Raw genomic sequence first — 14,422 nt, 5'->3', positions numbered from 1 at the left:
ATAAATTTACACTCAATCTTTAAAATTTTTGTCTTTTAATGTGCACTTAACTCAAAGATTCCAAAATACAATTCCAAAATAAAATACTTACTAAACATTTCATTCTGCTGATACGTACCATGAATAATTGTCTTTTCTTTGACCAGGTAAGGCAGTCAATTGTTGCAGGATATAGCACACGGTCTATACCCTCAGCTTTTAGTTGGATGGAACCCAGTGGCAGCAGTCTAGGGAGGCCTCTTGTCAGTGCTAGAAATTAACACAGCTAATTCATTGGTAGTAATTTGTTTCCACTTCCTTTACCTTGTAGGAGACAGGTTCCATTTATTTGCTTAGATAAGAAAGAATCCGTAAGTTAAGTGGCACTCACAAACGCAGAAGAGAGGTCAAATTATTCACACTGTTGAAGCCTAAGTCTTATCATATCAGGATGATGACATCCCTAAAACCACCCTCAACTTAAAAACCTGGTACTTAGCTATGCAGCAGACATGGGCAAGTTTAAAATGTCATCTTGTTAAATATGTTAATTCTATATGCTTGTTTGAAAAGCAAATCACTACTACATGCCATTAGTTTCCACAGTGCTTATAAAAGACTTCCAAAGTAATTCAGTAAATAATAAATACAGATTTGATTATTTTTAATTCAGGTATTTGTCTGCGGAAATGACAGCAAGGCTAAGCAAAGAGTGATGGATATTGTTCGTACTCTCGGACTTACTCCATTGGATCAAGGATCTCTCACGGCAGCTAAGGAAATTGAAAACTACCCCCTGCAACTTTTTCCAATGTGGAGGTTCCCCCTCTATTTGTCTGCTGTGCTGTGTATCTTCATCTTTTCCTACTGTGTTATAAGAGAAGTAATCTACCCTTATGTTTATGAAAAGAAAGATGAAACATTTCGCATGACTATCTCCATTCCAAACCGTGTCTTTCCAATAGCAGCACTTACACTGCTTGCCTTGGTTTACCTCCCTGGTGTTATTGCTGCCATTCTGCAGCTGTATCGAGGTACAAAATATCGTCGATTCCCAGACTGGCTTGACCACTGGATGCTTTGCAGAAAGCAGCTTGGATTAGTAGCTCTGGGCTTCGCCTTCCTTCACGTCCTCTACACACTTGTGATTCCCATCCGCTATTATGTACGATGGAGGCTGAGAAACATAACCATTACACAGGTAAATCTCTACTCATTTTTATTTTTCTTTTCCTTAAAACAAAGAAGAATCTTGCTATATCTTCCCTCATATTCCGTTTCACTACTCTAGAAGATAATTCTTCTAAGCATCTTTATTTTTTAACTAAAATTAGAAACCTCATGTGTCTTTCTTTCATGAATCCAGTTAAAATCTCATATAACTATTGAGTTAAATCTAACTATAAAAGTTATAACCCCAGATTTACTCGGGTCCAGATCTGTATTCTCAGGACTGGCTAGGATACAGAAAAACTGATAGATTTGGTGCTTCAGGAAACCTAATGACACCTCAAATTCACTTGAAGTCACTTGGATTAAAGTCAATAAATGCGAACCAATGTATTTTCAAGTATTTATTTTTATACATGCTACTCCTCTTTGGAAGTCAAAACCAATCTTCTTCTAAGTAAGGAGGCTGTTCATACATGTGCCACAGAAATGTATACAAGTTCACAAAAGGGTGCTTATAAATCCATCTCTTCCCCTGAAAATACTCATTAATGTTTAATTTGTCGGAAGTTGTCTTCACTAACTAGAAATAAGTTCTAAGAAAATGTCAAGCAGTATCTGTACCTGGCCAAGAAATTTAGAGAGCTTCAGCAAGGGACACTTAACTGCAGCCCCAGAGAAAGTGCTTTAATCAGTTCTGGTTGAGAGTGACTGGTTTTGCTCCCCTTCAGTCTTAAAGATCGTTGGTCAGTAACTCATTGATGATGCTTCTATGGGCTTCTTTACATTGTTTCCCTAACAAGTACTTGGGAAATTTTTGAGCAAGAGTCACACTAAAAGGGCTTGATGCTTCTCACCCTGTGATGTCACAGATTTGATGCCATATTCTGACATAATAAACATGAGAGAACTCAGACTTTGTATGTGTGAATCGTCACCATGTAAAGCACAAAACAGAATTCTGATGTAATCATTTGAGAACATTATGTTTTGCTCAGGGAACAAAAAGCCATATGGTAAAGGAAGTTTAAGAAAATGTTTACTTCATTCTAGGATTAATAAAAAAAAAAAAAAAATAAGGTAAATTAAAACTGCTGGCACAATATCTAAAGCCATGTATTATAATAAAGTCCCAAAAGAACCGATTACTTTTTCTACCAAAAACATAATTCGTAAGTATAGTTTTCTCTTCAGTTATCTTTAAATGATTATTAAGAAATGCTCTACAATTTGCCTTGAGCAAATAAACCATACAGAGGTATTTTCAATCCCCTTACAAGTGTGGATGGTTTGTAAAAAATATAGTTTTGTTTAATTGATTGCAATTTTCCTTTAAAGGCAGCCAATAAAGACAATCCATTCAGTACCTCTTCAGCCTGGGTTAGCGATTCATATGTGGCTTTGGGGATCCTCGGATTTTTTCTGTTTGTGCTCTTGGGAATCACTTCCTTGCCATCAGTTAGCAACATGGTCAACTGGAGAGAATTCCGGTTTGTCCAGGTAAGGACTTCAAGATCTGATCTGCTTTATATTGCAAAATGAATATGACTTTACAAACATTCTCATATCATGACTAATTTTTCATTTTTCTCCTCCACCTTCCTAGCAGTCTCATTTTTACAAAGTAAATGAAACAAGCTCAAATTAGTAAATGCTCAACTCAGGTAAAAAAGTGTAGGTTCCTTGGTGGTGTGATTTAAAAGGACAGGTTCCATAATGGTGTGATTTCCTAGCAAGGCATCCCTTACCAAGATTTCCGACTCCTCCCAGGGCCACAGCTAAGACTCTAGAGCAAAAAGCACCAAAAACTATTAATTTTTTTATATGGACATGTACTATAGGTAAGGTGAAGAGAAACTCAAAGACAAAATTTCTACTTCTGAAAATTAACATTTACCATATGGATATATTTTTATGGACAGACATATTGAATTAAAGTCTAAAACCTTCAAAACAAGATATAATAGGCTGTGGTCATGCCAGACTTAATGCTGGTCTGTAAAGAAGAAAATTTTTTCCCACATATCAACCACCATATACCTCATTAAAGGTGGTTCGTAACAAAAAAGACCAAACCCCCAAAACCCACTGCATCGAGTAGATTCTGACTCACAGTGACCTCAAAGGGTTTTCAAGGCTGTAAATCTCTACAGAAGCAGAATGCCACATCTTTGTCCCGCAGAGCACTGGTGGTTTCAAACTGCCAACCTTTCAGTTAGCAGTCAATCACTTTAACCACTGTACCACCAGGGGTCCTTTCATATAGACCTAACACCAGTTGCTGCCAAGTGGAGTCCGACTCATAGCGACCCCATAGGACAGCATAGAACTGCCCCATAGAGTCTCCAAGGAGTGGCTGGTGGCTCCTCATATAGACCAGTGGTTCTCAAAGCATGGTCCCTGGACCAGCAGCGTCAGCATTACCAGGGATCTTGTTAGATATTCAAATCCTTAAACTCCACCCCAGACCTACTGAATCAGAAACTCTGGAGGTGAGCTCAGCAATCTGCTTTAACAAGCCCGCCAGATGATTCTGATGTATGCTTAATGCAAATTAGTATAATAGAAGAGAGATCATTAGTAATTGTAATTAGGTTTGAATTTTATAGTACTATTTGAATTTCAAGTCTTGCAGTTTATCCCAGGGGCCAAATGCAGTCAATATTTTCTGATGCTATGACCTTATTCAAGGCACTAAAACAGAAACAAACATGGAGCTTTAGAAAGTAGGAAAAAAGTAAAGTTTGCTAATTGTTCTTTATTGCTGTAGAAATTAGCTAGCATCTGCTTTCAGTCAGTAACATATACTAATGAGATGCTTCTTGAGGACATAGCATGTCTTATTCATTTCTGACCTCCAGAAAAGACCATTTGGGGAGGAAGGCAAAGTACATTATTTATTCTAACTCAAATTAGTTACCCCTGGGAAACTCTCCCATCCAGTGAGGTTAAAATAAAATTACCATGTGTTTTGTAAGCAACAATCTTTTTTCTTTTTTAATGAAATATTTATCATCCCCAAGGAGGGTTAATACTTCCTTCAGTATCCTAGGTATTCCAGGTCTTGAATGTAGTATTATAGGTTGCTGATAAATAAATTCAGTGGCTTAGAATGTTTTCACTATAAATGTAAATAGAATATTTACATTTTGTTTGTTTGTTTCTTGCTTTACAGTCCAAACTGGGCTATTTGACCCTGATCTTGTGCACAGCCCACACATTGGTGTATGGGGGAAAGAGATTCCTCAGCCCTTCAATTCTCAGATGGTGTCTTCCTTCAGCCTACGTGTTAGCACTCATCATTCCTTGCACGGTGCTGGTGATCAAGTTTATCCTCATTATGCCATGTATAGACAAGACCCTTACACGGATCCGCCAGGGATGGGAAAGAAACTCGAAAATTTCATCATCGTTGAATGGAAAAACAGATATTTAACGCAAATTTCAATTTTTCCAGATTTCTGAACCACTGCATTAAATATTTAGAGAAGAACAATGGGTACAGTTAAGAAAGTTTTCTTCTCCCACCATAGCCTGAAATCTGTGAACTGAGAAGGAAACTTTGCCTTGACTTGAGAAATCTGCAGACAGGAAGAGAACACCGGGCTTTAGCTCAGGTTAGTGATAAATGAATCAGTGCAGGTCCCAACCTCTTTTCTCAGAGGTGTTAGAGTTGAGGTTGAGATTAGCCTTGTGGTTTCACACTAAGAGGCTTCTTTGTTGTGTGTAACTTGCATAACCTAACGTCTTGCAAAATCCAGGAGAATTACGGGTAACTTCCTTCTCTGATTTGAGAACTGAGTGAAGTGAAAGACCAAACAGTAAGATATTGGCCACTGATAAAGGCTTTATTCTGTATATCTGAAGAAAAGAGGTAAATGCAGTAAGAGGAATGAAATTTGTTTGTTTGCTTTTTGGAAGTAAAGATGATCATAAATACTGCCATAATAAATTCTGTAGTTAAATGTGCTCCTTGATTTTTCTTTTACCAAGGTAGATGTACACCCTGCAGAACTATTTTACAACACAACAAAAATATCACGATTGAGAGTAAGCATACCTTGTGTATATGCAAATCTATACAGTTGGCATAATACTCTTCCTCTACAAGGAACAGGTGTAGGAAAGATGAATAAAAATGGAGGAATATCACGTGAACTCAATGTGCAGTAAGGGTGAAAAGTTGATAAAAGTCCTTGCACAGAAAGTTCAAATAACCCAGAATCTATTTAAATAATTCTATACAAATTGTTTGTCTCACACAAAAAAAGTTTAAATAAACCAGATGGGAAACTAAATAAATACTCTAAATTTGTACTATATTAGATTTGATATTACTTAGGTTTTTGCTTCAGTATGTTTTATAAATTGTATATTCCAAATATAGTTCAATATTAACCACTCATGGGATGAATTTCTAGTATTAAAAAAGTAGCTTCTATAATCTGTCATAGTTTATTACAGTTTTAAGCAGTGAAATAAAATGAATAACCTAATGATAAAATCTTACCAATACATAGATGAGAAAGAATTATGGAAAGCCCAAGGACAGAAAAAGGTATCAACAGCAAGTATAATATGACACTTGGTTCTTTCTCAAATCCTTGCTGGAACACAGAACAGAACGTTTCTTGCAGTTTTTCTGTGGTGAAAACGCCATTTCCAAGATGACCTTCAGCAGGTTTAACCTTCCCAGCTCAAGCATGGAGCTAAAAGGAGCTTTATGCACCATCTTCCCACATACTAAAATAACCAACAGGCATCAGCTTGACATTTTTCTCTCCACTCTAGAAAAGTCATTTTTTTCTTTTTTTTTCACTTTTATTATCACGTATAACACATGGCATTAAACAAAATATTTAAAATATACATTAAAAAAAGCAACAGTAATCCAGGATTTTTCTAGAGAATCTTTTAAAAATAGTTTTATCATACTGTAATTCAATTTTATATCCATCTTTCACAATTCATTTTTATAATACAATTTTCACTTAACATATTAGTTTTGTTCTCCTATTTACATGATATTTAAGTTTATATCATGGCTGAATAATATTTAATCAAATGGGCATTTATTTAACCACTGTCCTAATTAAACATATAGGTTGTATCCATTTTTTACCAAAGCAAACAACATTTTAGAGAATCTCTCAGCACATATTTCCTCAGAATAATTGGTAAGAAGTGGGGTTAAATAACTTTTTATATTATTTGATATATACTGCAAATTTATTTCTAAATTGACCATAGCAATACCATTAGCATTGGATTAGGGTATTGGTTTCATCACACCTTTATCGAGTTTTTTATTTTAATTTGGGTTGATTTATAAATGGGTAAGAAGGCACAGATAACGTATGCTCCATTCATTTATCCTTGACCCAGCCCAGTTGTGAGCAGGAACCATCATGAGCAGTGCTGACCCCTAGAACATCAGTGGGGAAAGACAGGGAAAATGTCAAAAATGTCACTACCCATCCACTCCATTTCAGGCAAAACAGCCAAGTGTTGTTGGGATGGGAACTGCTCTTTGACCAAAGAGTTGGCTGATTGAAACTTACGTACTCTCCCGGCTAGTCTGGAGATAGCCTTTGAAGTCAACCATGCTCCTTTGTGTAAAGGAGTAATGTTTCCGCTTGGTCATAGTTCATCCCTAAAAATAGAAAATGCCACACCTGAGTAAAGAGTTTACCTATAATAAGAAGGACTCTACATTGTAACGAGTAAAAATGCTCTAAGGAGGGGAAAAAAAACCCAAACCCGTAGAGGTCCAGTCGATTTTGACTCAGAAACCAAAAAAACCATTCCGACTCATAACGACCCTATAGGACATGGTTAGAACTGCTCCATAGGATCTCCAAGGAGCGGCTGGCTGAACTCAGACTGCCAACTCTGGTTAACAGCTAAGCTCTTAACCACTGCGCCACCAGGGATCTTTTACTTGAGTGTTTAATAAAAGCCAGTTGAACCCACCTGCAGCTCCTTGGAAATTCTATAAGGGCACTTTTACTCTGTCCTTATAAGGTTACTATTAGTGGAAATCAACTCAACGGGCAACAGGTTTGTTTTTGTTTTTGTTCTCGTTTTTTTGGTACCAAGCCTGAAGTGAAAGAGCGCCCTAGCAGTTCTGAGGTAACCGTTGTATTTCCAGGCCTGACCATCAGCCCCAACTATAAGGGCTCCAAGCTCCACCAGTTGATCAGAGAAAGTCAATTTTCTCCTTTTTGTCCTTGCTAATATACCGCCTTTTTCCCAAAACCATCAAATCAATCTGACCACTTTAATACAACTGACTCCTACAGTTTATTTAAAGGGGAAAAAGAGTGAGTTTAGAACAGGTGGAAATAGGGTGCTTTCAGCAAACCATATTCCTTTTATCAGGTCTAAATTGTTTTAGATTAAAAAATCAGATTAAACTTCTTTACTGCTGGTATGTTTCTTATATTCCAGGAAAATATGTATTAGGCTCATAGATCTTTTATTTTTTTATGTTTCTTTCATGTTAAAGAATGACTGCTTTTATAAATATGTGCTCATTAAACATTATTTTAAAAATATTTTCTAGTTGTATTTAATTCTAGCTTTGATTTTATCAGTTTTCCAAAGAGTAAATAAAAGGTTTTGAATCACAGTATTTCCAGCATCTGGGAAAATCTTTTCAGGACATAAAGGATAGGAAAAAGAGAGGCAGTGTATGGGTTTAAAAATACAGTAATGTTGGATGAACCTTAAAAACAATATGTTCAGTGAAATAAGTCAGACACAAAAGGACAAATATTGTACGATCCTGCTTATATGAAATATCTAGAACATGCAAATAAATGTATAGATACTGAAGTTTATTAGTGGTTACCAGGGGGCCTTTATCAGTGGGTAAAGGGGGAGTCACTGCTTAGGGGGACACTGAACTTCTGTTAAGGATGATGAAAATATGTGGATCAATACTATCCTGTATATGACTTTTGTGGGAACTAGAAAAAGGCTTTCCTCCAGGCAGATACCACCTGACCAGGTCAAATGGCTTGGGTTGGATTTGGGCCTGTGTGACTAGACACCCAACAACCTGCACAACTGTATGGCTGCAGCCCTGAAGGGTGTTACCATAATTACAAAACCAAAATAAAAATTGGCAAAGAGAAGTCTGGCTACCTGGAATAAAGTGGAAGAAAATGGGAAAGCCCCTCCTCGAAGCATATTTCAATTAGAAATTCATTACAGAGCTCTTCATTTGTTCAGATATCACAAAAGAGCCATGATAATGCTGAATGTACATAAAGAATTTCACCCCTTGGAGCTCAAATTATTTTGGGACCTTTCCCAAAATCAAGGTGGAATGACACCCAAGGTGCTAAACACGAAGCTCACCATTTTCATCTAGTAATTTCATTTATTGATGAAAACTGCCTGAATCATTTCATTCTAAAAAAAATCCAAATCTGTTGCAGTCAAGTGGATTCTGACTCATAGTGACCCTATAGGACAGAGTAGAACTGCCCCATAGGGTTTCCAAGAAGCGGCTGGTAGATTTGAAGAGCCAACCTTTCATTAGCTCTTAACCACTGCATCACTGGGTCATTTTCTAATTTTCTTTCTTTTCACATCTATTAACTGAATTTTTTCTGTAGGGAAAAACTTTCAGAGTCAACTGGGGCTATTTAGTTACCCTATAGTACAGAAAATGCAAGATAAATGCTTTACGCTTTCATTTTTACTGCCAATTTTCAAAGTAAGGTCAAGTTTTGGGCACGGGCTTTTGTTCATAATAGTATATAATAAACATCTTTAGAAGCTTTTCCCGTTTCCCTTGCAGCAGGAAGCAATTACTATTGATATATTTTTCCCCTGGTTTGGCTAGGATAGGGCTATACTGTCACACTCTTCTGCACTCCCCTTTTTTACAGATATGAAGAACAGTTGGACTAGAAATCACAGAACATCAAAAACTGTCAGAACATGTCAACTGGAATTAAGCTTTCCCCTACATCAACAGGCTTTAAAGGAGCACAACCAATTGATTAGTTTTATTTCTGCCAATCCTTTCTTTCATACTAACAAAATGGAAAGAGACTTTTTTTTTTAACGACACAATTATTGTTCTCTTTTGACTAGAGCAGGTTTGTAGGATCTGATACAATGGAAACCATCTGCTACCAAAAGAACCAGGGATTCTCTACAGCTTCTCCAAAAGCCAGTCATCCAAGTAGGCTAAATTCTTCTCACGTCAGTGCATTGATCACCCCGAAGCAGAAGTCAATTCCATTTTTAGACACTGTGGGTAATTATCAGAAAATTCTTATATCTAAGCAAAATTATCTTTCTTACAATATCCACCCATTGTTCTTTGTGCCATCATTTAAAGCAGCGCTTCTTCAACTATCAGCAAAAAAAATTGGTGAAGAACAATTTTCTTTCTTCCACTTCATCACAGACGGATGTGTTTATAAAATACAAAACCACACACTTAAATATTGTGGCAATGTCAATTTTCTATAAAAGTTTCTAAACTTTTCATCTCAATTTCTGAATTTATCATAGAGGGGTAACATACAGTTCACAAAACAGCGCAATATGCAAATCACACTTTGAGTAGCACTCAAAGATAAGTTTAACAGCCTGTCTTGGTTTGGGTTACTCAAGAAGCAAACGCTGATGCAAGAATTCTAGTGCAAATAGTTTATTCTGGAAGTGAAATCATTAAATACCAGGAATGGAGTAGGAAAGTCAACAGAGCAGGCAAAAAATACAGTGCTAGTTTTCATGCCAGTTACCAGTGTGGGCAAGTTGAGCTAAACTGAGACAGTGTCAAACATGCCTCAAGAAAGCTGGGGTATTTATCCACCAATTCCTTGTTCATCACTGGTTGAGAGTACTTTTTAGGCACTTCTGACTTGTCCTACACACTGGCAGCGTATGCTACCACGGCCAGGGAGAAAGTCCACAGGCAAAATCTTACAGGTATTCACACAAGTGGCTTATGGCAGGAAGAGGTGACTGCAAAGGGAAGTGGGTATGGGACTAACAACTGCAACACAGTCCAACAGAATATCATCCAAAGAGCATGAATATGAAGTTTACAGGGGAATAAAAGGCTTTTCACTTTACGAAAAGATATTCTACTTCGTTTACTATGAAATTCACAGAAATTAAAACTACATTGAGATGCCATTTCTCACTTCCCAGATGGACAAAAATTCAAAAGTTTCAGCACACACTCTGTGGGTGAAGCAGTAGAAATATGCATTCTCACACACTGCTCTTGGATATACAAATTGGGACAATGTCTATGGAGAGAAATTAGGGAATATTTTTCAAAATTAAATATGCATGTAAGTTTTGGTCCAGGAGTCCCATTCCTAAAAATCTATCCTTTGGTTATACCTGCAAGCATTTCAAATGATTGTGTTGCTATTTCTTTTTCTTAAACAACATATATGTTTTTCATGAATGACAACATTGTAAAAGCAGAATATGGAAAACAACCACTCAGTCTTTAGTTAAATAAACTATGATGGTTTCACAGAATGGAATTCTATGAAGCTGTTTAAAACAAATATGGCACTTTTTCTATGCATATATGGAAAAAAAAACTCAAAAATATATTGCTAAGTTAAAAAACAGCAAGATACAAAATAATATAGAGCATAGAGATATATACATTTGCTTGTAATTGCCTAAATAAGGACAGAAAGCGTTCAAAAAAAATCTCATAAAAATCTTACCTAATGAGATGGCAGATTAGAGGAGGGGAGACAGGATTGGAAGGAATGTATACCTTTATATCATTTTGTTGTTGATAGGCGGCGTTGAGTTGGTTCCGACTCATAGCGACCCTCTGTACAATAAAATGAAGCACTGCCCGGTCCTGTGCCATTCTCACAATCAGATGTTTGCAACCCAATGTTGCAAGTCATCTCATTGAGGGTCTTTCTCTTTTTCACTGATCCTCCACTTTACCAAGCATGATGTCCTTCTCCTGGTATTAGTCCTTCTTGGTAACATGTCCAAAGTATTTAAGACAAAGTATCACCATCCTCACTTCTAAGGAACATTCTGTGTGCATTTATTGATATAAATTGACCTCTGAGCACTGCTTTCCCTGTGTCCCAAAGGTTCTGATAGGAAGTGTTTTCATTCTTATTGGATTCTATGAATTTCTTTATTCTGTCCTTAACTTGTCTATAATCCAATCATTTTTGAGCAAAGTGTTGTTCAGTTGCCATGTGCTTGATTTCTTTTCCCTGATTTTTCTGTTATTGACTTCTAGTTTTATGGCTTTATGGTCGGAGAAGATGCTTTGTAATATTTCGATGTTTTGGATTCTGCTAGGGCTTTCTTGATGGCCTAATATGTGGTCTATTCTAGAGAATGTTCCATGTGCGTTGGAAAAGAAAGTATACTTGGATGCTGTTGGGTGGAGTGTTCTGTATATGTCTATGAGCTCAAGTTGGTTAATTGTGGCATTTAGCTCTTCCATGTCTTTACTGAGCTTCTTTCTTAATACTCTGTCTTTCACTGAAAGTGGTGTGTTGAAGTCTCCTGCTATTATTGTGGAGCTATCTTTTTTTTTAATCTAATTTTTCAACGCTATTAGAGTTTGTTTTATATATCTTGAAGCCCTGTCATTGGGTGTGTAAATATTTAATATGGTAATATCCTCCTGCTATATTGTCCCTTTAATCAATAGTGTCCTTCCTTACCCTTTGTGGTAGATTTAAGTCTGAAGTCTGTTTTGTCAGAAATTAGTATAACCACTCCTGCTCTTTTTTGATTGTTGTTTGCTTGATATATTTTTTTCCTTCCTTTGAGTTTTAGTATGTTTGTGTCTTTAAGTCTAAGGTGTGTCTTTTGTAGGCAGCATATAGACAGATCATGGTTTTTTGTTTTTTGGGGTTTTTTTTGTCCATTCTGCAACTCTGTCTCCTTATTGGTGCATTTAGTCCATTTACATTCAGCATGATTATAGATAGGTATGAGTTTAGTGTTGTCATTTTGATGCTTTTTGTGTGTGTTATTGACAGTTTCATTTTTCCACTTATTTTTTGTGCTAAGTAGTTTTTCTTTGTAAATTGTGGGTTCTTCTTTTTCATTGTAGTTAATTTTGTTTTTGCTGAGTCCTTCTGTTTTTCTTGTTTTTTATTCTGTTGTGTAGGATTGTTAGTCTTCTTTGTGGTTACCTTACTATTTACCCCTATTTTTCTAAGTTTAAATTTAACTTGTATCCATATCCCTATATTGCCTTGATTTCCTCTTCATGTGGAAGATTTATGCCTACTTCATTTAGACCCTCTTTATTGATTTAATGTTGTCATCTTTTACATAATGACATCACTGATTCCCTGTTTTGAACATTTTTTTAACTTGATTTATTTTTGTGATTTGCCTTTCTGGGTTGATATCTGGTTCCTCTGTCCTGTGTTCTAGTCTTGGGTCGATATCTGATAATATTGATTTTCTAACCACAGAATTCCTTTTAGTATTTCTCGTAGTTTTGGTTTGGTTTTTGCAAATTCCGTAAGCTTCTGTTTATCTGGAAATATCTTAATTTCGCCTTCATATTTGAGAGACAGTTTTGCTGGATATATGATTTTGGGCTGGCAATTTTTCTCCTTCAATGCTTTATATATGTCATCCCATTGCCTTCTTGCCTGCATGGTTTCTACCGAGTAGTCCGAACTTATTCTTATTGATTCTCTTTTATAATATGAAGGCGAAATTAAGACATTTCCAGATAAACAGAAGTTTATGGAATTTGCAAAAACCAAACCAAAACGACGAGAAATACTAAAAGGAATTCTCTGGTTAGAAAATCAATATTAGGAAACCCTGGTGGCATAGTGGTTAAGTGCTACGTCTGTTAACCAAAGGCTGGCAGTTCGAATCCACTAGGCACTCCTTGAAAACTCAAAGGCGCAGCTCTACTCTGTCCAATAGGGTTACTATGAGTCGGTATCAACTCGACAGCAACGGGTTTGGTTTGAATGGGTTTGTAAGTGACTTTTCTCCTATCCCTGGCTGCTCTTAAAACTTTCTCTTTATCTCTGATTTTGGCAAGTTTAATTATAATATGTCTTGGTGACTTTCTTTTGGGATCTACCTTATATGGGGTTCAATAGCATCTTGGGTAGATATCCTTTCATTTTTCATGATGTCAGGGACGTTTTCTGCCAACAAATCTTCAACAATTCTCTCTGTATTTTCTGTTATCCCTCCCTGTTCTGGTATTCCAATCACTCACAAGTTATTTTTGTGATAGAGTCCCACATGATTTTTAGGGTTTCTTCATTTTTTTTTTAATTCTTTTATCTGATTTTTCTTCGAATATATTGTTGCCAAGTGTTTTATCTTCAATCTCACTAATTCTGCCTTCCATTTCCTCAATTCTGCTCCTCTAACTTTCTATTGAGCAGTCTAATTCTGTAATTCTATTGTTAATATTCTGAATTTCTGATTGCTGTCTCAATGGATTCTTGCAGCTTATTAAATTTTTCATTATGTTCTTGAATAATCCTTTTAGTTTCTTCAACTGCTTTATCTGTGTGTTCCTAAGGAACATTCTGGTTGTACTTCTTCCAAGATGGATTTGTTTGTTTTTCTGGTAGTTCATGGTATATTCAATATTCTTCACCAACACCATAATTCAAACGCATCAATTCTTCTTTGGTCTTCCTAATTCATTATCCAGCTTTTGCATGCATATGAGGCAATTGAAAACATCATGGCTTGGGTCAGGTGCATCTAAATCCTTAAAGTGACGTCTTTGCTTTTAAGATGTCACTCTAAAGAGGTCTTTTGTAGCAAATTTGCTCAATGCAATATGTTGTTTGATTTCTTGACTGCTGCTCCCATGGGTGTTGATTGTGGATCCAAATAAAATAAAATCCTTGGAAACTTCAATCTTTTCTCTGTTTATCATGATAGTACTTATTGATCCAGTTGCAAGGATTTTGTTTTTCTATGTTGAGGTGTAATACTGAAGGCTGTATTCTTTAATCTTCATCAGTAAGTGCTTCAAGTTCTCTTCACTTTCTGTAAGCAAGGTTGTGTCATCTGCATATCACAGGTTGTTAATGAGTTTTCCTCCAATCCTGATGCTGCGTTCTTCATATAGTCCAGCTTCTTGAATTATTTGCTCAACATACAGGTTGAATAAGTATGGTGAAAGGATACAACCCCGACAAGCACCTTTCCTGATTTTAAATCACTCAGCATCCCCTTGTTCTGTTTGAAAGTCTGCCTCTTGGTCTACATACAGTTTTCACATGAGCACAACTGA

The 14,422-nt window shown here is 36.3% G+C and overlaps 1 protein-coding gene and 2 long non-coding RNA genes across 6 annotated transcripts in view; 1 reads left to right on the top strand and 2 right to left on the bottom strand.

Annotated features, from left to right (window-relative positions):
- The window catches only part of LOC135232236 (uncharacterized), a 62,667-nt gene extending 62,011 nt beyond the window's left edge, over positions 1-656 (bottom strand). The window contains exon 1 of the long non-coding RNA XR_010322678.1: positions 119-656. This is a non-coding gene — a long non-coding RNA (uncharacterized LOC135232236). The remainder of the gene's footprint in view (positions 1-118) is intronic.
- Positions 1-6,224, top strand: part of STEAP4 (STEAP4 metalloreductase) — a 30,317-nt gene extending 24,093 nt beyond the window's left edge. For all 3 annotated transcript variants that reach the window (XM_064289961.1, XM_003407159.4, XM_023544452.2), the window contains 3 exons: positions 653-1,180; positions 2,488-2,649; positions 4,325-6,224. In XM_064289961.1, the coding sequence (XP_064146031.1) occupies positions 653-1,180; positions 2,488-2,649; positions 4,325-4,585 (951 nt within the window). In that variant the 3' untranslated portion in view covers positions 4,586-6,224. The remainder of the gene's footprint in view (positions 1-652; positions 1,181-2,487; positions 2,650-4,324) is intronic.
- A 71-nt stretch (positions 6,225-6,295) lies between these two features.
- LOC135232235 (uncharacterized) overlaps positions 6,296-14,422 on the bottom strand; it is a 54,001-nt gene continuing 45,874 nt past the window's right edge. For both annotated transcript variants that reach the window (XR_010322677.1, XR_010322676.1), the window contains one exon: positions 6,296-6,802. This is a non-coding gene — a long non-coding RNA (uncharacterized LOC135232235). The remainder of the gene's footprint in view (positions 6,803-14,422) is intronic.

This window comes from Loxodonta africana, chromosome 8, assembly GCF_030014295.1.
Source record: "Loxodonta africana isolate mLoxAfr1 chromosome 8, mLoxAfr1.hap2, whole genome shotgun sequence".
NCBI classification, from domain to species: Eukaryota; Metazoa; Chordata; class Mammalia; order Proboscidea; family Elephantidae; genus Loxodonta; species Loxodonta africana.
The sequence above is the reverse complement of the archived record's forward strand: the minus strand, read 5'-3'. Positions and strand labels throughout refer to the sequence as shown.